The sequence below is a fragment of the Aethalodelphis obliquidens genome, unplaced genomic scaffold, assembly GCF_003676395.1.
Source record: "Aethalodelphis obliquidens isolate GAN/ISIS:26980383/991018 unplaced genomic scaffold, ASM367639v1 scaffold23, whole genome shotgun sequence".
NCBI lineage: Eukaryota > Metazoa > Chordata > Mammalia > Artiodactyla > Delphinidae > Aethalodelphis > Aethalodelphis obliquidens.
In genome coordinates this window covers 10,928,939-10,950,507 of record NW_020837967.1, presented here as the reverse complement: position 1 = coordinate 10,950,507, position 21,569 = coordinate 10,928,939, and the positions used below count along the sequence as shown (strand labels likewise).

At 35.9% G+C, this 21,569-nt stretch overlaps 1 protein-coding gene across 5 annotated transcripts in view; it reads left to right on the top strand.

The window, feature by feature from the left end:
* Positions 1-21,569, top strand: part of CCDC7 (coiled-coil domain containing 7) — a 276,653-nt gene that overhangs the window by 34,795 nt on the left and 220,289 nt on the right. For all 5 annotated transcript variants that reach the window (XM_027121767.1, XM_027121770.1, XM_027121768.1 and 2 more), the window contains exons 9-10: positions 263-319; positions 12,260-12,335. In XM_027121767.1, coding sequence (XP_026977568.1) covers positions 263-319; positions 12,260-12,335 — 133 coding nt within the window. The remainder of the gene's footprint in view (positions 1-262; positions 320-12,259; positions 12,336-21,569) is intronic.

The window sequence follows — 21,569 nt, the reverse complement described above, 5'->3', positions numbered from 1 at the left end:
CATTAGCTAGGAGAATATAAGAGGAAAAACAAGTTTTGTTGAGAAAATGATGAGTTCATATCACTCAGTTGTTACACACATTTTTTTAGATGTTACACTTTGTTGCCTGATTGGGAAGGTCTACAGTTGTAGACAGCTCAGTTGTTTTTCTTAAAATTTTTGTTCTCTTGAATGAGTTATTAAAATAAAAACTATAAAATTTAAACTCAGTTAATAAATATAATTCATATTGAAACTCATGACAAATTCCCTGTTATTTCAGAATTCATAAAAACACACTCAACTGAAGAAATTACTGGTGTTTCTGCGACTGAGCCACGTAAGTTTCCACTCATTAAGCATCTTTGTATTAATAACTTCTGTTGAGTGTATTAATTTCTATAATTTTCTATAATTTAAAGTAATAATTATGAAGTTACAACATAAATTCCCTGGAGTTTGGAGCTATACAGTTGAGCTGGCGATCAAGCAAATACTGAAATTCCTAGTTAGCTACTTGCTACCAAAAACAGACTCATTTTTAAAGAGTAACATGTTATTACTAGGAATGGAGGATTTTTTATTGTGATGAGAATATGCTACAAAAATCTTTCAGAGGTGGTAGGCCTTTGAGGTGGAGCAGTGATAAATTTAAGAGGTCACTTGCACGTCTTGTTACTATGAATTATAGATTATCTCATATATACTGGTGGTTTGACTGCAGCTGAGTACCTATCAGTTCGTGAATATAAAGAGCTGCTAGAACTCAAACTTCTAGAATTCAAACTTCTGACTACTTGTCAACAGAAAGGAGAAACTGCCTTGCTTATGTCTTAATACTGGAGAGAATTTTGAAACAATCATATAATGTATACTGTGGAATATATTTTTAGAAGTAGAAAATAAGATTTGGTTGAAAAAAGTTGATGGAAATCCTTCCCTCTTTCAAATTCAGCTTTAAACCCTAACGTTGCCATGTTTAAATGAAGGGTAGCTATACATTCTACATTACTCCCAAAACCTATAGAGGCTTCTGATCTGAGGCAGCCCTGCCTGACTAGGTGGGGTAGAAAGGTGTCTAGAGCTTTGGAGTAGATAGTAAAAGCCTCTCTCTGCATCAAGGGGAACCCTCTGCACATGTGTGCAGCTCTGTCTCCCTCAATCTGTGCAGCTGTCTTTCGTCTAATACTGTGCCCTGTGAATTCTAGCTGCTTTGGCCTCCCCAGGCTCTAAACTTTGTCTCTGAACTCATGGAAACCAGTAAATTTTGTCTGGGTTTCCCTTCCTTATGCTGTGGCCTGGAAACTCCAGGCAGTAAGCTGGGGTCATCATAGAGCCATCCTTTGTTTTCCTTCTGTGAGGAATTACTGCATTGCACCTTCTGTTTTCCAGTGTCTGAATATTGCTGTTTTATATATTTTGTCCAGTTTTTAATTGGTTTAAAGTGAAAAGGTAACTCTGGTCCCTGATGAGCCATCATGGACAAAAACAGAAGTCTCTGTGCCCACTTGTAGGCCAGTGGAACACATTGTCCAATCACAAAACCAAGTTCTAAAATAATAAAGTATAATAGTAGAAATTTTACTCATATTTTTTAAGGGAAGCAGAGGACAGGGTTACATTGTACAATGTGGAGAAAACCCTTTTGCAAATTCCTCAGTTTCTTTTCCCATGGCAGCTGTCTCAGTCCCTGGGCTCCACTGGTATATGTCTACTCTTTCTCAGTACTGCCTGTTCACTTGTATACTCTTTTTCTCTTAAAAGTACCCTTTTTCATCTTCTCCAGTGAAATTTATTCTGTTCTTCCCTTCTCATTCCCTAAATTCTATTAGATTCCATAGCCTAATCAATAAGACAAAAGCTACCTTTGAATTTCATTCTGTTTTTTGTACTATCATTTAATCTTGATGTTGCTTCATTTCATAATTAATGAACTCTTGTTTTAGAGAAGTTTTAGGTTTATAGAAAAATTGAGCAGAACGTACAGAGTTTCCACATACCCATTTTCCACCCCACTCCTCACACAAAATTTCCTCTGTTATTAAATTTTGCATTAGCGTGGTACATTGGTTAAAACTGATAAACCAGTATTTATACATTATTATTAACTAAAGTCCATAGTTTACATTGGGTTCAATCTTTGTGTCATACAGTTCTATGGATTGTGACAAATGCATAATGTCATGTATTCACCATTACAGTATCATACAGAATAGTTTCACTGCCCTGAAAATCCCATGTTCTCCCTATTCATCTCTCCCTCCATCCACTGAATCCCTGGTAACCACTAATCTTTTTGTTGTCTCTAGAATATTGCCTTTTCGAGAATATCATATATTTGAAATTATGCAGTCTTTCTTTTACTTAGCAATACGCATTTAATGTCTCTCCATGTCTTTTTATGCTTTTATAGCTCATTTATTTTTATTGTTGAATAGTAATCTGTTATATGGATGTACCATAGTTTATCTATTCATCTGTTGAAAGACATCTATGTTGCTTCGAAGTTTTTGCAATTATGAATAAAGCTACTATAAACAAAGGTGTTTCTACAGACAGAAGTTTTTCAGTTCATTTGGGTAGATACTAAGGAGTACAATTGCTAGATCATATAGTAAAAGTATGTTTAGTTTTGTAAGTAATTGCCAAGCTGTCCTTCACAGGGACTGTATCATTTTGCATTTTTACTAGAAACGAGCATGAGAATTTCTGGTGCTCTACATCTTTGTCAGCATTTGATGTCAGAATTTTGGATTTAAGACATTCTAAAAGGTGCATAGTGTTATATCATTTTTTAAATTAAATTTTATCTCATTGTTTTAATTTGTGATTCCCTAATGATATATAATGTTCAGCATCCTCTCATATGTTTATTTGCCATCTGTATATCTTTGGTGAGGTATTTGTTCAGATCTTTTACCTATTTTTAAATGGGGGGATCATTTGCTTCCTTATTGTTGAGTTTTAAAAGTTTTTTGTATATCTTTGACACAAGTTCTTCATCAGATATGTGTTTTGCAAAGATGTTTTTCTCAGTCTGTGGTTTATATTTTCATTCTCTTAACGGTGTCTTTTGCAGAGCAGAAGTTTTGAATTTTAATGAAGTTGAACTTTTCTTTCGTGGATTGTGCTTTTGTTGTTGTGCCTAAAAGTCATCTTCAAACCCAATGTAACCTGGACTTTTTCCTATGTTATTTTCTAGAAATTTCATAGTTTTGCCTCTTATATTTAAATCTATGATCCATTTTGAATTGAGTCTGTGTCTAAATTAATTTTTCTTGCATGTGAATGTGCAGTTTTTCTAGCACTATTTGTTAAAAAGACTAACCTTTCTCCATTGAATTGCCTTTGTTTCTTTGCCAAAAATCAGTTGACTGTATTGTGTGGGCCTATTTCTGGGATCTCTGTTATGTTCCATTGATCTGTTTTTCTGTTCTTTGCCAATACCATACTGTCTTGATTACTGTAACTTTTTTTGTTTTTAAAGCTGTGGTTTTCTTTTTTTTTTTTTTTTGAAGATGTTGGGGGTAGGAGTTTTTTAATTAATTAATTTATTTTTGCTCTGTTGGGTCTTTGTTTCTGTGAGAGGGCTTTCTCTAGTTGTGGCAAGCGGGGGCCACTCTTCATCGCAGTGCATGGGCCTCTCACTATCGCGGCCTCTCTTGTTGCGGAGCACAGGCTCCAGACGCACAGGCTCAGTAGTTGTGGCTCACGGGCCTAGTTGCTCCGCGGCATGTGGGATCCTCCCAGACCAGGGCTCGAACCCGTGTCCCCTGCATTAGCAGGCAGATTCTCAACCACTGCGCCACCAGGGAAGCCCCTGATTACTGTAACTTTATAGTAAGTTTTTGAAGTTGGATAGTGTCACTCCTCCAACTTCGTTCTTCAGTATTGTATTCTATTCTTTGGATCTGTTGCCTTTTCATTTAAAGTTTAGAATCAATTTGTTGATACACTCAAAATCACTTGCTGGGTTTTTGTTGTTGTTGTTGTTTTTGTTTTTCCATGCTGTGTGGCATAGGGGATCTTAGTTCCCCAACCAGGGATCGAACCTGCACCCCCTGCAGTGGAAGCCTGGAGTCTTAACCAAGGTCCGTCAGGCAAGTCCACTCCCTTTTTTTTTTTTTTTTTTTGCTTGCTGGGTTTTTGATTGGGATTGCTTTGAATCTACAGATCAAATTGATGAGAACTGATGTCTTAACAGTAATGAGTCTTCCTATCCATGGATATGGAATATCTCTCCATTTATGTGTATCTTCTTTGATTTTTTTCATGAGATAGTTTTTTTCTTAATATATATCCTGTACATATTTATTTAGATTAATACCTAAGTATTGAGTTTTTTGGTACTAATGTAAATGGTGTGTTTATAATTTCAAATTCTACTTGTTTATTGTTGGTATATAAGAAAGGAATTGCAATTTACTTCTGTATATTACTCTTGTATGCTGTAATCTTTCTGTAATCACTTACTCATTGCAGATTTTTGGTGATTCTTTGGGAATCACCGTTTTTAATACAGGCAGTCATGCCATCTGTGAAAAAAGGCAACTTTACTTCTTCCTTCTCAAACTTTATACTTTTTCTTTTCTTTTCTTGTATTATTGCATTAGCTAGGACTTCTAGCATGATGTTGAGTAGGAGTGGTGAGAAGGAACATCCTTGTCTTATTCCTGATCTAGGGGGAAAGCATTTAGTATCTTACCTTTAAGTATGGTGTTAACTGTAGGTCACAGACTTAGAAAACAAACTTATGGTTACCAAAGAGAAAAGGTGGGGGGAGGGATAAATTAGGAGGTTGGGATTAATATATATACACTACTATATATAATATAATCAACAAGGACCTAGTGTACAGCACAGTGAACTCTACTCAATACTCTGTAATAACCTTTATGGAAAAAAATCTGAAAAATAATAGGTATATGTATAACTAAATCACTTTGCTGTATACCTGAAACTAACGCAACATTGTAAATCAACTATACTCCAATATAAAATAAAAATGTTAAAAAAGTATGGTGTTAGCTGTAGGTATTTTGTTTGATTTTCTTTATCAAGTTGAGGATGTTTTATTCTGTTTCTAGTTTGCAAAGAGTTTCATGAATGGGTATTAGATTTTGTCATATGCTTTTTCTGTATCTTTTGAAATGATCATATGGACTATTGATATGATAGGTATATTAGCTGATTTTCAAATATTGACCCAGCCTTGTATAGTTGGGATAAATTTCACTTGGTTGTGGTGTATAATTTGTCCCATACCTTGTCAGATTAAATTTGCTAATATTTTGTTGGGGTTTTTGCATCTGTGTTCATGAGAGATATTGGTGCGTGGTTATCCTTGTTTGGTAATGTCTTTGTCTTGTTTTAGTATTAGAGTAATACTGGCCTCATAAAATGAGTTAGGAAATGTTTTTCTGCTTCTGTCATCTGAAATAGATTGTAGATAACTGGTATAGTTTTTCCTATAGGTTTGGTAGAATTTGCCAGTGCAGTTATCTGATCCTGGTGCTTTCTGTTTTGTAAGGATATCAAATTATTGATCCAGTTTATATAAGATATATATTCTATTAAGAATATCTTTTTCTCCTTGTGTGAGTTTTGGTAAATTGTGTCTTTCAAGGAATTGGTCCCTTTCATCTAAATTATCAAATTTGTTGGCATAAGTTTTTCATAATCTTTTTTATTATTTTTTGATGTCCATGGGATCTGTTGTGATGTCCCCTCTTTCATTTCTGATGTTAGTAATTTGTGTCATATCTCTTTTTTCTTAGTTAGCTTACTCATTTTCTTGATTTTTTTCAAAGAATCAGCTTTTGGTTTAATTGATTTTCTGTAATTTCCTGTTTTCATTGATATCTGCTCTTATTTTTATTTCTTTTCTTCTGCTTACTTCAGATTTAATTTGGTCTTTTTTTCCTAGTTTCCGAAGGCAGAAGCTTAGATTATTGATTTAAGATCTTCCTTCTGTTGTGATGTATTCATTAAATGCTATAAATTTCCCTTTTACTGCATTTCACAAAATTTGATGTTACATTTTCATTTTAATTTAGTTCAAAATGTATTTTAGTTTCTCTGAGACTTCTTTGTCATATGCGCTATTTGGTAGTATGTTACCTAATCTCCAAAATATTTTCATGTTGTCTTTCTGGTACTGATTTTTTTTTTCCTGGGACCTAACTATATATTGTCTGCAACTTTAAATATAAAGTTAATAATAAATAATAATAAAGATAATGGTAACATTTACCAAAAGAAAGCAGGAGTACCTATATTAATTTGAACAGAGCAGACTTTGGAGCAAAAAAAATTTATTAAGAATAAATAGGGGTGTTTAATGCTAAATGAGTCAGTTCTGCAACAAGACACAGTAGTCTTCAATGTGTATGTGCCTAACAACAGAATGTCAAAATAAGTGAGGCAAAAACTGATTGACTGCAAGGAGATATATATGAACCCACTATTATAACTGGAGACTTCAACACCATTCTATCAGAAGTAGACAGATGCAGCAGGCAGAAAATTGGTAAGGACTTAGTGAACTCAAAAACACCATCATTCAGCTGGATAAAATAGACCTCTATAGACTACTTCATGCAACAAGAACAGAATATACATTATTCTCAAGCTCACATGGTACATACACCAAAATAGATCATATTCCAGGCTATAAAATACACCTTAACAAATTAAAAAATAGAAATCATATAATGTCTGCCTTCAGACCCCAAAACAATTAAATTAAAAATCAGTACCAGAATGGGAATTCCCTGATGGTCCAGTGGGTAGGACTGCATGCTTTCACTGCTGAGGCCACAGGTTCAATCCCTGGTCAGGGAACTAAGATCCCTCAGGCTGTGTGGTGTGGCCAGAAAAAAAAAGTCTGACAACAGTAAGTGTTGACAAGGATATGTAACTGTGAGTGAGGTATACATCGGCACAATCACTTTGAAAAATAGCTTTTCTTTATCTAATTAAGTTGTGGATGTGCATACCTTTAAACTCTTTTTCTTTTTAACAGCTTTACTGAGATATTATTCACATACAACATTGTACAAGTTTAAGGTGTTTATCATAACAATTTGATACACATATATATTGTGAAGTGCTTACCAAAATAAGGTTTTTTACATACCCTTTATCTAACATAATTACCATTTTGTTGTTGGCATTGTTATGGAGAGAATATTAAAGCTCTGCTCCCATAGCAGCTTTCAAGTATACAATACAGTATTAACTGTAGTCACCATGCTGTGACCTTAGGTCCCTGGAACTTAATCATCTTATAACTGAAAGTACTCTTTGACCAATATTTCCCAATTTTCTCCACCCCACAGCTACTGGCAATCACCATTATGCTCTCTGTTTCTGTCATTTCAGTGTTTTTAGAGTCTACATATAAGGAAATTATACAGTATTTGTCTTTGTCTGTCTGACTTATTTAACTAAGCATAATTCCCTCAAGGTCCATCCATGTTGTTGCAAATGGCAAGACTTCCTCTTTAATGGCTGAATAATATTCCACCGTGTGTGTGTGTGTGTGTGTGTGTGTCTGTGTGTGTCTGTGTGTGTGTGTGTGTGTGTGTGTGTGTATTTATCCATTCACTTGTCTGTGGACATTTGGGTTGTTTCCATGTCTTTGCTATTATAAATAATGCTGCAGTCAGAGTTCCTTGGTGGTCCAGTGGTTAGGACTCATGGCCTGGGTTCAATCCCTGGTTGAGAAACTAGGATCCCACAAGCCATGCAGTGTGGCCAAAAAAATGCTGCAATGGACACAGGAGAGCAGATGTTGCTTTGAGATAGTGATTTCATCTTCTTTGGATACATACCCAGAAGTGAGATTGCTGGATCATATAGTAGTTTTATTTTTAATTTTTCAAGGAACCTCCATACTGTTTTCCATAGTGGCAGTACCAGTTCACATCCCCACCAGTGGTGCATCAGGGTTCCCCCTTCTCCACATCCTCAGCACCATTTGTTATCTCTTGTCTGTTAGATAATAGCCGTTCTAACAGGTATGAGGTGATATCTCATTGGGTTTTCATTTGCATTTCTCTGATGATCTGTGTAGCTGAGTACCTTTTCATGTACCTGTTGGCTATTTGTATGCTTTCTTTGGAAAAATGTCTATTCAAGTTCTCTGCTCATTTTTTAATCAGATTATTATTTTTTTGCTATGGAGTTTTATGAGTTCTTTATGTAGTTTGGATATTAACCCCTTATCAGATATATGGTTTACAGATATTTTCTCCCATTCGGAAGGCTGCCTTGTCAATTTGTTGATGGTTTCCTTTTCTGTGCAGAAGCTTTTTAGTATGAAGTAGTTTCACTTTTTAAAATATATATATATTTCATTCTATTCTTCAGCTTGAAAAGTTGTTTGATTCTTTTTTATGTTTTCTATCTCTTTGTTGAACTTCTCAGTTGTTCTTGTATTATTTTCCTAATATCATTAAATTGTTTTTTTGTGATCTCCTAGCTCTCTGAGCATATTCAGAACAATTATTTTGAATTCTTTGTTGGGCGCTTCCTGTATCTTCATTTCTTTGGGACCAGTTACTGGAGGCTTAATGTATTCCTTTGTTGGAGTCATGTCTCCCGGATTTGTTGTGATCCCTGTGTCCTTGCGTAGGCACCTGTACATTTGAAGAAGCAGTCATCTCTTCCTGACTCTATGGAGTGACTTCAGTAAGGAAGGATTTCCAACCACAGGTGGGGGAGTGCCCAAGTACGCCATCACCCCACATGTAGTGCTGTGGGTGCCAGGTGTGGGGACATGTGGTGGGATTGCTGGGGGGATTGTGACGCACTTGCTCAGGCCATTGTAGTCCATAGCACTGACAACCGTGTGGTCCTTGGTATGTGTCTTGGGGGTCTTCAGAGGCTTCACAGGCTGTTGGGGTCCTCAGCATTGTCTGCAGGTACAGCAGCAAGGAACCAGGGCAGGCAGTGGGAGTGGCCAGAGCTGGTGGTATGCACACGCTCAGTTGTGAGGGCCAGCCGCAAGTGCCTGTGTAGCGGCAGTGGCCAGGTGCAAACACACACATTGTGGCGGGGGCCAGGACAGGCAGCAAGGGCTGGAGTCAACTATGGGCACACGGGCAGCTCAGGAGTCCTGGTAGTCAGTGTGCACCACTGTGGCTTTTGGGTCTCACTACAGGCATACAGCAGTGGAGGCTGGTGATAGGCCACGGGTGTGCAGGTGCACAGTTGGAGGGGCTAGCTGCAAGTGACTACAGTGGTGCAGGTCGGTGACAGAAGACAGGGCCTGATCTGGGCCCACAAGCAGCTATGGGGATCTGGCTGTTGGTGTGCTCTCCTGTGGCTGCACAGTCTCCTGATGGGTATGCATAAGGCAGTGGTGATTGGTGACGAGCTGGGCTGGGAGCATGCAGGTGTACAGCTGGAGCGGCTTAGCCCTGTGTAAGCACGTGATGGTCTACATGAGCCACAGAGGTTTAGGCTGGTGTCTCACACTCACTCAGCCACGGAGGCTTGGGCTGGCTGCTGGCATGGTTCCTGGGCTGCAGTGATGGTGGTGGTTGGGGCAGGGGAGTAGGGAGGGACTCAGGCAGCTGGCAGCAGCTGTGGGGTGAAAGCTGGTGTGTTCTGCGGGGGTCTGCAGTGGCTGTGCTGGCCATTGGTTTCTTCAGCCGTAAAAGCTGCTGGGCTCCTCAGTGGAGCAGCTCACTGGGAACTGTTGATTGTTAATCTGTTAAACTGTCAATTGTTGATCTTTGTTGGGGGACAGAGGCTAGGGTCTCCTACTCTGCTGTCTTAGTGATGTCATGTCCTTAAACTCTTGGACTGTTTTCATACCAGTTTTGTTTGTAATAGTCCCCAAATTGGAGATCTCAAATATCTGTGACGAGTAGAATGGATAAATAAGTTGTGGTCTATTCATACATTGGAAAAGCATATCATAATGAGTATGTTTGAAATCTAGCTGCTGATAACATCATTCATCTTACAAACATATTATTGACTGAATGAAGTCCTAAATATGTAGAGTATTTTCATTTATGATAAGTTAAAAGCCAGGAAAACTTAACTCTGTTCATTAAGGATACTAACAAGGGTAGAAAAGATACAAAGATGAGAAAAAAAGGATAGTAGGCACCTGTAGGGTGAGGGGAAGGGTTATGAATGGGGTGGGCCACATAGAGAGCTTCTAGGATATTGGCAATCCCAGGTGCCTAATTGTTGACCTTGAGTGGTGGTTGTGTGGATGTTTGCTTTGTAATTATTCATTAAACTATAAATATATTTTTATTTATGTTTTGGTACGTATAATATAGCTCATGATTATAAAATACAAATGAATATTAAGAGAATTTATTTATATTGGGACTTTTAAAGAATGAAGCAAAGCCTAGAAACTATAGAACAAAAAAATCAATAGATTTGGTTAAGTATAAAAATTCTGTACATTAGAAAATATCAGTAAGTATATAATTAATAGTAGACTGTTAACTGTATTACACACTATATGCTAGTATTAATTGGCCCCTACAAATGAGTAGTAAAAAGGCAGACAACTCAGGAGAAAAATGGACAAACATATGAACAGGCATGTTACGGAAGAAGAAATAAAAATGTCCAAAATATATGAAATGATGCTTGACCTAACTAGTATCAGGGAAATGCAAATTAATGCATGAATGTATGCATTAATGGCCATATAGTATTCCATTTTATGGTTATGCCATAATTTATTTACTGTTCTTCTGTTGATGTTCATATAGATGATTTCTATATTTCTATTTCCATAAACAGTACTACTGTTAACATATTTGTAAGAGTAAAAACATAGTAACAATGTGCATTTTTAGGACTGGCTGAATGAATTACAGTACATTCATAGCAATGGAGTGCTGTGTAGCTTTTAGAAAGAATAAGATAATTTCATATAAAATGCTTAGAAACATTTTCCTTGATATTTAAAATGATAAAACAAGATAAAAACACTATATGTACATTTTATCCCATTTTTATAATCATTCTATATAACATGCATTCTAGGTGCTGACTGTCTCATATATTTTCCCAAGAGGAAAAACCTGTCCATAGATAAATAATATGCATGCATTATTAATATTTTTTACTTACTAATAAAATACTGAAGCTTTATTATAATAGAGAAAAGAGGTCCTCCTCCCTCCACAATACACAGCAAACAACTGGATCTCCCTTTACCATTTTGGCTTCTTCAGAATGACTATATAAGCCACTTTGTTAACCAGAGGCACTCTGCTCAGGAAAGGGCCTTAACTAGAACAGTTCAATAAGACATGGGTTCTCTGATCTCTTTTCTTCTGTTTTAAAGTTATTCATAATGAGAACTTGAGGAAGAAGCAGTTGGACCCAAGCTGTTGCATTTGGCAATGGAAGTGTAATGTTCCCATCTATACATTCTATGTTACTGAGTTGTAATTCCTAAACTAGTAGAATCGTAGAGATGAGCCTGTTTTAGGGGCCTGCATAACAAATTGCCATAGACTGAGTGCATTAAACGACAGAAATTTATTTCTCACAGTTCTGGAGGCTGAGAAGTTCAAATCAGGGTTCTAGCATAGTCACGTTCTGGTGAGAGCCTTCTTCCTGTATTGCAGATGGCTGTCTTCTTGCTGTGTCCTCAAATAATGGAGAGAGAGCAGGGAGAGAGCAAGCGAGCTCTCTTGTGTCTTATGTGGCTCCATTCTCATGATGGGGGTCTCAAAGACCCCCATCTCTAAATATCATCATATTGGAGATTAGGGTTTTAACATACGAATTAGGGGGAACACAAATATTCCGTCCATAGCAGGGCCTTTTCTCCCTCCTGCGAACTGTAATTTCAAATTGTGACAAGAATAATAGTTAATGTTCTTTGTAACCCTTTACTGTATACAAGGCATAATTTAAAATTATGTCCTATACTATTATCAGATTAATTTTAAAATATTGTTTATTGTGCCATATTACTTTCTATGCAAGCATTTTTAATTACTCTCTCTTGCCTGTAAGCAATTCTGAATTTGATTCTTTCTTCTAAAGCTGACTTCTCCCAGTATACTCTTTGACTATTTAGGGAGTACTGACCCTCCCAAAGCAAGGCCTCTGGTTTACTTGGTTTCTTGATATACTTGATTTATTTGGTCCCCTTTATATATGTTGCACATTTCTGTTGCCTCCTCTTTATCTAGTTCTCACATATAGCAGTGAGTTGTATCAGCATACAGGTATAACTTCTGCCATTTATAATACCTTTAAATGTTTTTTTTTTTTTAAACAGTAGAAACTTCTACAATGACTAATCGATTGAATACCATGTTGAAAATATTTGAAAATCAGGCAAATAAATTAAAGAGGTAAGCTTTTAAAATAACTCCTTTTCATCATTATAAATAAAGTGCATATTTATTTCAGATAAATTGGAAACATAGAAAAGAAAATAAAACCACTAATAAAAAATTTAGTGTTGTTAATTTTTATGATATATATAATTTTAAAAGTTAAAATTATAATCATAAAGAATGTGAAATTGTATAACCACAACAGAAAATAGTATGTTAGTTCCTCAAAAAATATGATCCATTTTTTGGATCATGGAATGGAAATCCAGCAATTCCATTCCTGGGAATATACCCCCCAAAACTGAAATCAGGGTCTTGAAGAGGTATTTGTACAGCCATGTTGACTGTAGCATTATTCATAGTAGCAAAGAGGTAGAAGCAGCCCAAGTGTCCAATGATGGATGAATGGATAAAGAAAATGTGTTATATACATACAATGGAATAGTATTCAGTCTTAAAAAGGAAAGAAATTCTGACATATGGTACAACATGGATGCATCTTGAGGATATTAATGCTGATTAATTATAAGCCAGTCATAAAAAGACAAAATTGTATGATTTCACTTATATGAGGCATTTAGAGTGGTCAAATTCATAGAGACAGAAAGTAGAATGGTAGTTGCCAGGGTCTGGGAAGAATCAGGAATGTGGAGTTATTTTTAATGTGTATAGAGTTTCCGTTTTACAAGATGAAAAGAGTTCTGGAGATTGATTGTACAACAATATGAATATAATTATCACTACTGAACTGAACACTTAAAAACGGTTAATATGGTAAATTTTATGTGTATTTTACAGTTTTAAAACAGTAAAAAATATGATAATCATACAAAATGTAGTTTGCATATAGATGTTTCACTTATAGTTCTTTGTAAACTCATAAAATTCTTTTTAAAATAAATGTTTTAAATTAAAGTAAAACATATTCAGACAAGCTCACATCACAGCATTTTCAAAGAACTTTTTTTAGATTAGCATTGAAAAATTGAGAAAGTTTACATGATCAGATTTTTTAATTATCAAGTCCAAGGATCAAGATTTAATAGAAGAATATAACATAAAATGTAAAGAAAAGGATATCCTGGGCAGCTGTTGAAAATGGAACTAAAGAACTTAACGGCTTACATTAATTGGTGGTCAGGTACTTGGTATGTAATCAAGTTAGGCCTTATTTTACTTTTTCCCTCTTCTATCTCATTAGAGTCCTCCCTATCAGAAGGGTAGGGTAAAAACTTCCACAAATTTGTCAGATGAAAGCTTTTAGCATGTTCTAGGGGCATTCTTAAAGTAGGAGGCTGATTTCCATGAATATTCTTTCTATTGGAACAGGGTATTAAAGCAGTCATATGTATTATTATTATTTATTCTAGCTCCTCATATTAGACTATGGGTACTAGTTATAACTGGTTTTAAAATTCCTGGGCGTAAAAGAAAGCAGTGGGAAGGATTAGCTGAATGGATTACTATAAAGGTGAGGATTCTCAACTTGAATTGTCTTATACACAGAATAAGCTTTGTATAATTGTCTGGTCAGAATATGCTCAGTACATTGCTTGCTTGTCGAGAAGCATCTTGAAAGTCATTGTGGATGACCTACAGTTCTTACAGGTGGCTATATTAGTTTCACAATTGTTATATTGAAAAGCATGTCGTGTAGAATAAAATCACAAAGGAACTTTTTTCAGACTCCTTATATTCATTTATATTTGCTTACTGGGGCTAGTTTTCCCTCTGCTCCTAGAAAAGACTAGGGCAGTACCATGAGTGTTCTGATCACTCTTAGGTAATTAATTTAAATATAATTATAAGCACTGTCCTGAATTGGAAATTAAAATCCCCTGTCAGATATTAGTCAATATTTTCATTTTCATTCAAAGTTAGGATTCTCTCCCCTTTCCCTAGAGCCTACCGGGGGATGTGGTTGGCTTTTCTCTTTTCTTACCTCCTTTCTCACTAACTATTTGTATTTTCTATTCTCCATGTTTTTGGGAAGAAAGGTAAGGTATAAAAGAAAGGTCTTATTTGACTGTCACTGCCTTCCTTCTGCATAAATTCAAATAACATAAACCAGTTTTCTGAGTATTCTCCTTAAGGTGCCTCTCTCTAATAATGGCCATCATATCCACCTCTCCCTTAAGTATTTGAGTAGGTCTCAAGGCACCAGACAGCTCTCTGTAAAGAATATTTAGAAGTACTCTTTCTAAATCTTCTTTCCTGACCCTTTTATATTATCCATGTGGGTGAAAGGTTTTAGCACTCTCCCTTCCTTGGCTGCCTACTGTTTTCTTCAGTGGTAATGGTCACCTGCCTCATTTCTTCCTCTTTTTTTTTTTTTTTAATAAATTTATTTATTTATTTTTGGCTGCATTGGGTCTTTGTTGCTGTGCGCGGGCTTTCTCTAATTGCAGCGAGCGGGGGCTACTCTTCTTTGCAGTGCACAGGTTTCTCATTGCGGTGGCTTCTCTTGTTGTGGAGCACGGGCTCTAGGCACGTGGGCTTCAGTAGTTGTGGCACGTGGGCTCAGCAGTTGTGGCTCGTGGGCTCTAGAGCGCAGGCTCAGTAGTTGTGGTGCACTGAGTTGTGGTGCTCAGTAGTTGTGGCTCTAGAGCGCAGGCTCAGTAGTTGTGGTGTTGTTAGTTGCTCTGTGGCATGTGGGATCTTCCCGGACCAGGGCTCAAACCCGTGTTTGAGCATTGGCAAGCAGATTCTTAACCACTGCACCACCAGGGAAGTCCCTCTTTTTTTTCTTTCTTCTTAGTTTTTTTTTTTTTTTTGCATTTTTTTCCACATCTTTATTGGAATATAATATTCCTCATGATACAAGCAGTGGGCTTAGAGTCTTAGTTGATGCCTCCATTTAACAGCCTGTTACAGTTATATCCTTTAACAGGCTGTGACAAAAGTCTTAGTGCAGTTTTAAGAATTAATAATTTGGAGACTATAATGATACAACTGTTCAAAAGACACCATTTCGAAATTTGATTATGTACATTTCTTTTGTACTTATTTAAAAATTTTTGAATAGTAAATTTTTTTTGGTTAAATTCTGTTTGGGTCAGCATTTTCCATATTCAGTCAGAGAGACTGAAAAAAATTAATTTATTTAAAATTCACAAAACTAAATGTGTTAAAGAATGGAAATAATTAAACTTTCAAATGTTTATTTTTGGGGTAAGTTTGTAGCATTTATACTTCTGAAGTCATTGAAGCTTAAAACTACACTAACATTTTAAGAGTATCTTGTGTTTATTGAACTTCTGTCATCTGGCTGAGTGCTTGGGACAAAATCCCAACTCAAATTGGTCTGAGCAAAAGATGAATTTTATTAAGAAGACAACAGCAATATGGCTCAATTTCAGAAACAAGTATAAACCAGAACTTGAACACTATCAAGACACTTTTTCCCCCTCTGTACAAGAGCTTCATTTTCTCCTATTGCAGATCTCTTTCTTCCTTCTATTTTCTTTTTTAACTTTTTGCCTATGGGTGGGAGGCCCTGATTGCTGACAATTCCTAAATCTAATCTTTCAGGTTTAGTTACTCTGAGGGATAATATTTGAATTTCCCAAGTCTAAAAGTCCTTGGTGAGAAAATTGTCAGTGCAGCCAGAGGCAGGTGCCTATTTCTGGACCAGTCAGCTCTAATCGAAGGCTTATGGTCATGTAAGCTTTCTTAGGAATTATACTAATTCAGAGGGGTGGGGTCAGGGGGTTCCCAGAAAAAGGAGTGGGGTCTACCTATGAGGTGCTTAGTGGTAAGCAGATGTGGTGGGATGAAAACCATAATATAGGATAACATTTAGAAAAAAGGATTGTATTTCGTTATTATGGATGAATTATACAGTAACAAGTTAGGGCAATCATGCTAGTCCTTGGGGAAAGCTGATATACCTTTTTTTCAGGATCTGGTCAATGCATTGTCTAGCCGTTTGGTCTGTGGATAGTGGGAAATGGACAAGTAATCATAGACTCAGAGGACCTTGAAAAGTTCTTTCTTCAGTTATGGGCCATATTGGGATTACAAGTAGAGATTGGATTGCAGGGTATTTTTTCCAAGGCATAGTACCTCTTTGGTGAAGAGAGTGTTTAGATCTGGTGACTAATCTTGGGAATGAAGTTGTCAACATCGGTGACAATATTGCCCATCACCAGAATCATGTGTAGTCCGGAGGGGACAGCAGGCCTATTAAGAAATCTATCATGATGTGTTTTCTAAAGAGGCGGAAGAGTCAGAAGGAAGGATAATAAGCTGTCTTGCCTTTCAAACTGTCTTTAGCCCAGGTACATGTATCACAGGTAGGTATGTTATGTCAAAGGTGGAATTATCATAATTCCAAGGTGGCAAATTCAAAGTCTTGAATGAATTTCAGTGACCAGTTAGGGCACTGGCAAGGCAAAAGGCATCCATTTGGTTAGAAGATAATGACAGAGTCTTCACTCCATGCAAAAAATTAAATTTAATGTTTATTACAGACATAAATGTCAGAAAACAGAATCATAAATATAGGGAAGGCATTTGACTATTGAAATTAAAAGTATCTTCAGAAATGAATCAAAGTTAAAAGATAAGCAGTGGATGGGAGAAAATATGTGTGCATATAGAAGAAAAGAGTGATAATAAGAATATATAATTCCACAAAAAGGCAAACAACCTTCAAATAATAGGCAAAGTACATATATATATATAGATATAGATAGATATTTAAGGAAGAGACAAAAAATGGCCAATAAACATTTTAGGAGATGCTCAATCTGATATGTAATCAGGGAAATAGAAAGCAAAGCAGCAACAATACATTTTTTCCCCCATCAGTTTAACAAAAAGTAGAAGTTTTCTAATATCAAGTCTTGACAGAGATGTAGTGTAATAAATACTCTTAAATTGCTAGTACCATAGAAATTGCCCACTTTCAAGAACAATTTAGCATAGTTTATTTAACAATAGCAACAAAACGGTTGCCTTATTCTTTTAATCTACCCTAGAGAAAGGACTATTCTCAAGGAGGCATATGTAAAAAGAAATTTATCATATCACTGTGATAATAGCAAAAATCTAGAAAGAATTACATTTTTTTAGTAGGAGTATGGTTCAATCATCTGTGGTAAAAGGATTGTAAGGGAATTCTATGAGCAACTGTATGACCACAAATTAGACAACTTACATGACATGGACAAATTTCTAGAAAGACAGACTATACTGATTCAAGAACTGGAAAATCTGAGTATAACTGAAACAAGTAAAAAGATTCAATTACTCATTAAAATATTTCCCAACAAGAAATTCTCAGATGGCTTCAACTGATGAATTCTATCAGATATTTAAAGAAGAATTAATATCACTGTTTTACAAACTCTTTCAAAAAGTAGAAGAGGAGTTAATACTTCTCAACTCATGCTATGAGTCTAGTATTACTCTGATACCAAAGTCAGACCACAGTGTCACAAGAAAACTGCAGACCAATATATTATGAATATGAACACAAAAATACTCAACAAAATGCTAGCAAATCGAATCCAATAACATATAAAAAAGGTTATATACCACAAGCAGGTGGGGTTTATCCCAGGAATGCAAAGTTGGTTCAAAATGCAAATATTGTGCTTCTCTGGTGGCACAGTGGTTAAGAATCAGCCTGCCAACACAGGAGACACGGGTTCGAGCCCTGGTCCGGGAAGATCCCACATGCCGTGGAGCAGCTAAGCCCACGCACCACAACTACTGAGCCTGTGCTCTAGAGCCCATGAGCCACAACTACTGAAGCCCGCGCGCCTGCACTCTGCAACAAGAGAAGCCACTGCAGTGAGAAGCCTGTGCACCACAATGAAGAGTAGCCCCCACTCACTGCAACTAGAGAAGGTCCGCATGCAGCAACGAAGACCCAGCGCAGCCAAAAATAAATAAATTTATAAAAAAATAAAATGCAGATATCAATAAATGTAATACATGATATTGATTGAATAAAGGAGAAAAAATCACGTGATTAGCTTACTAGACAAAGTAAAAGCATCTGACAAAATCCAATAGCCTTTTATGATAAAAAATACTCCACAAACTAGGCATAGAAGGGAACTTTCTTAATCTGATAAAGACTATCTACAAATACCTATAACTAACATCATAATATATTCTCTCTAATATATTAAAGAAAAAACTTAATGGTGAAAAAACTTAATATATTCTCTCTAAGATCAGGGACAAAATAGGACATTCTTACCACTTCTGTCGACCATTGTAGTAGAGGTTCTATCTAGGGCATTTAGAGAAGAAAAGGAAATGAAAACTACCTCTTTTTGCAGATGTCATGACCTTATCTATTGACAATTCTAAGGGATCTATTAGAACTATTAGAAGTAAATTAATTTAACAAGGTTGCAATATACAAGATTCATAAATAAAAATCAATTATATTTTAATACACTAGTTGTTATGGGTTGAATTGTGCCCCCCCCCCACCAAATACATGTTACTAACTTCTAGTACCTCAGAATGAACTTAATTGGCTATAGGGTCATTGTAGATGTAATTAGTTAAGATGAGGTCATAGTGGAGGGGGATGGGCCCTTAATCCAATATGACTGGTATCCTTATAATAATATTGTAGAAGGCAAATACACACAGAGGGAAGACAGTCATGGAGGCAGAGATTGGAGTTATGCTGGGAGTACTAGAAGTTGGAAGAGGCAAAGAAGGATTCTCCCCTAGAGGTTTCAGAGGGAGCATGGCTGTACCAACACCTTAGTTTTAGATTTATAGTCTCCAGAACTGTGAGCGAATAAATTCTTGTTGTTTTAAGTCACCAGTCACGCAGATTGTGACACTTTGTCATAGCATAGGAAGGTAATACACTAGCAAGGAACATTCCAAAAATGAAATAAAACAATTCCATTTACAAAAGCACCAAAGAGAATGAGAATAAATTTAACAAAAGAAGTGCTAGACTTGTGCACCGAAAACTACAAAACACTGAAAGTACTTTAAAGAATACTCAAACAGGTAGGCATCCCATTTTCATGGACTGTTAGACTTAACTAATCTTAAAACGGCAATATTTCCCAAATTGATCTACAGATTTAATGCAATCTCTATCAAAATCCCAGCTTTGTTTTTGCATGAATTGGCAAGTTGCTTTTAAAATTCATGTGGAAATACAAGGAACCCAGAATAGTCAAAGAAGTCTTAAGAAGAACAATGTTGGAGGACTCATACTTTAGTGATTTTAAAACTAAATACACCTGTAGTAATTAAGACAATGTCGTACTGGCATGAGGATAGACCTATGTAGATCAATGGAATAGAATGAATGGAAATGATGTCCAGAAATAAACCATTACATTTATTTATAGTTAACTGATTATCAACATGGAGGCCAGGATAATTCAGTGAGGAAAGAATAGTTTTTTTAATAACTGTGCTTGGAGAACTGGATATCCATATGCAAAAGAATTAAGTTGGATCCTTTCTTTGTGCCATGCACTAAAATTAACTCAAAATTACCAAAGACCTAAATTTAAGAGCTAAAACTATAAACCTCTTAAAGAAACACAGGAGTAAATATTTTTGACTTAGAGTTAGTCAATGGTTTCTTTCTTTTTAAAATTTTTTTGGCCATACTGCATTGCACATGGGATCTTAGTTCCCCAACTAGGGATGGAACCCAGGACCCCTGCATTGGAAGCGCAGACTCTTAACCACTGGACCACCAGGAAAGTCCCAGTCAATGGTTTCTTAAATAAGATATCAAAAGCACAACCAACAACAGAAAAAAAAAATAGATAAACTCAACATAAAAATTAAAAACTTGTGCTGCAGGTTCTTAATACAATTAAGAATGTGAGAAGACAACTCATAGAATGTGAAAACTATTCATAAATCATGTATCTGATATGGGACTTGCACCCAGAATATATATAAGAACTCTTACACCTCAGTAATAAAAAGGATAAATAACCATGTTTAACAATGGGCAAATAATCCAAATAGACGTTTTGCCACACAAGATATACAGATGGTCAATAAGCACATGAAAAGATACTCAACATCATTAGTCATTAGGGAATCAAAACTACAATGATATACCACTTCACAACCACTAGGATGGCTATAATAAAAATGACAGACAATAACAATTGTTGGAAAGGATGGAGAGAAATTGGTACCCTCATACATTGCTGGTACATCATGTAAGTGGTACCTCTGCTATGGAACACAGTTTGTCAGTTGCTCAAAATGTTAAATATTTAGTTAACATATGACCCAGAAATTCTTTTCCTATGTTTATACCTAAGAGAAATGAAAACATAGGTCCACACAAAAACTTGTACATGTATGTTCATAGTAGCATTATTCATAATAGCCCAAAAGTGGAAACAACCCAAATGTCCATAAACTGATGAATGAATAAATAAAATGAGCATATTCATACAATGTAATATTATTTGGCAATAAAAAGGAACAAAGTACTGATACGTGATACAAACACTATGCTAGTTGTGAGAAAACAGTCTCAAAAGACCACATACTGTGCAATTCTGTTTGTATGAAATATTCAGAATAGGCAAATCTGTGGAGACAGAAAATAGACTGATGGCTGCCAGGGCTTAGGCAGTTCTGGGAGAAATGGAGAGTGAGTGCTAATGGCTACAGCATTTCTTTCCGGGGTAATTAAAATGTGCTAAAATTAGATAGGGGTAATAGTTACTCAACTTAGTGAATATATTAAAAGCCATTGGATTGTATATTTTAAATGAATGAATTTTATTATATGTTAATCATATCTTAAGCTTTAAAAAATTCTGATTATAATGAATAAAAACTCAGTCAAAAAAATATAGTTTATCCATACTATGGAACAGTTGTCAGCAAACTGCAGTCCATGAGTCAAATCTAGCCTGCAGCTTATTTTTGTAAATAAAGTTTTGTTAGAACGTAGCCATACCCATTCATTTACCCATCATCTGTAGCTGCTTTTGCAGAGTTGGGTAGTAGTGACAGAGATCACCTGGCCTGTAAAGTCTAAAATAGTTACCATCTGACTCTTTACAGAAGAAGTTTGCCAAACCCTGCTATGGAATAAGAAGTTGTATTTAAAGGGAGTGAGAGAAATCTATGTTTACTGATATAAATACATCTCAGAAATTGTGTTAAGTGGAAAAGTTGAGAACATCATATACAATATCATTTATGTGAAAAAGAAAACAAAACAGACATCCAGCCCACTAACAAAAAGTATAGAATTGAAAGGGTATGTGA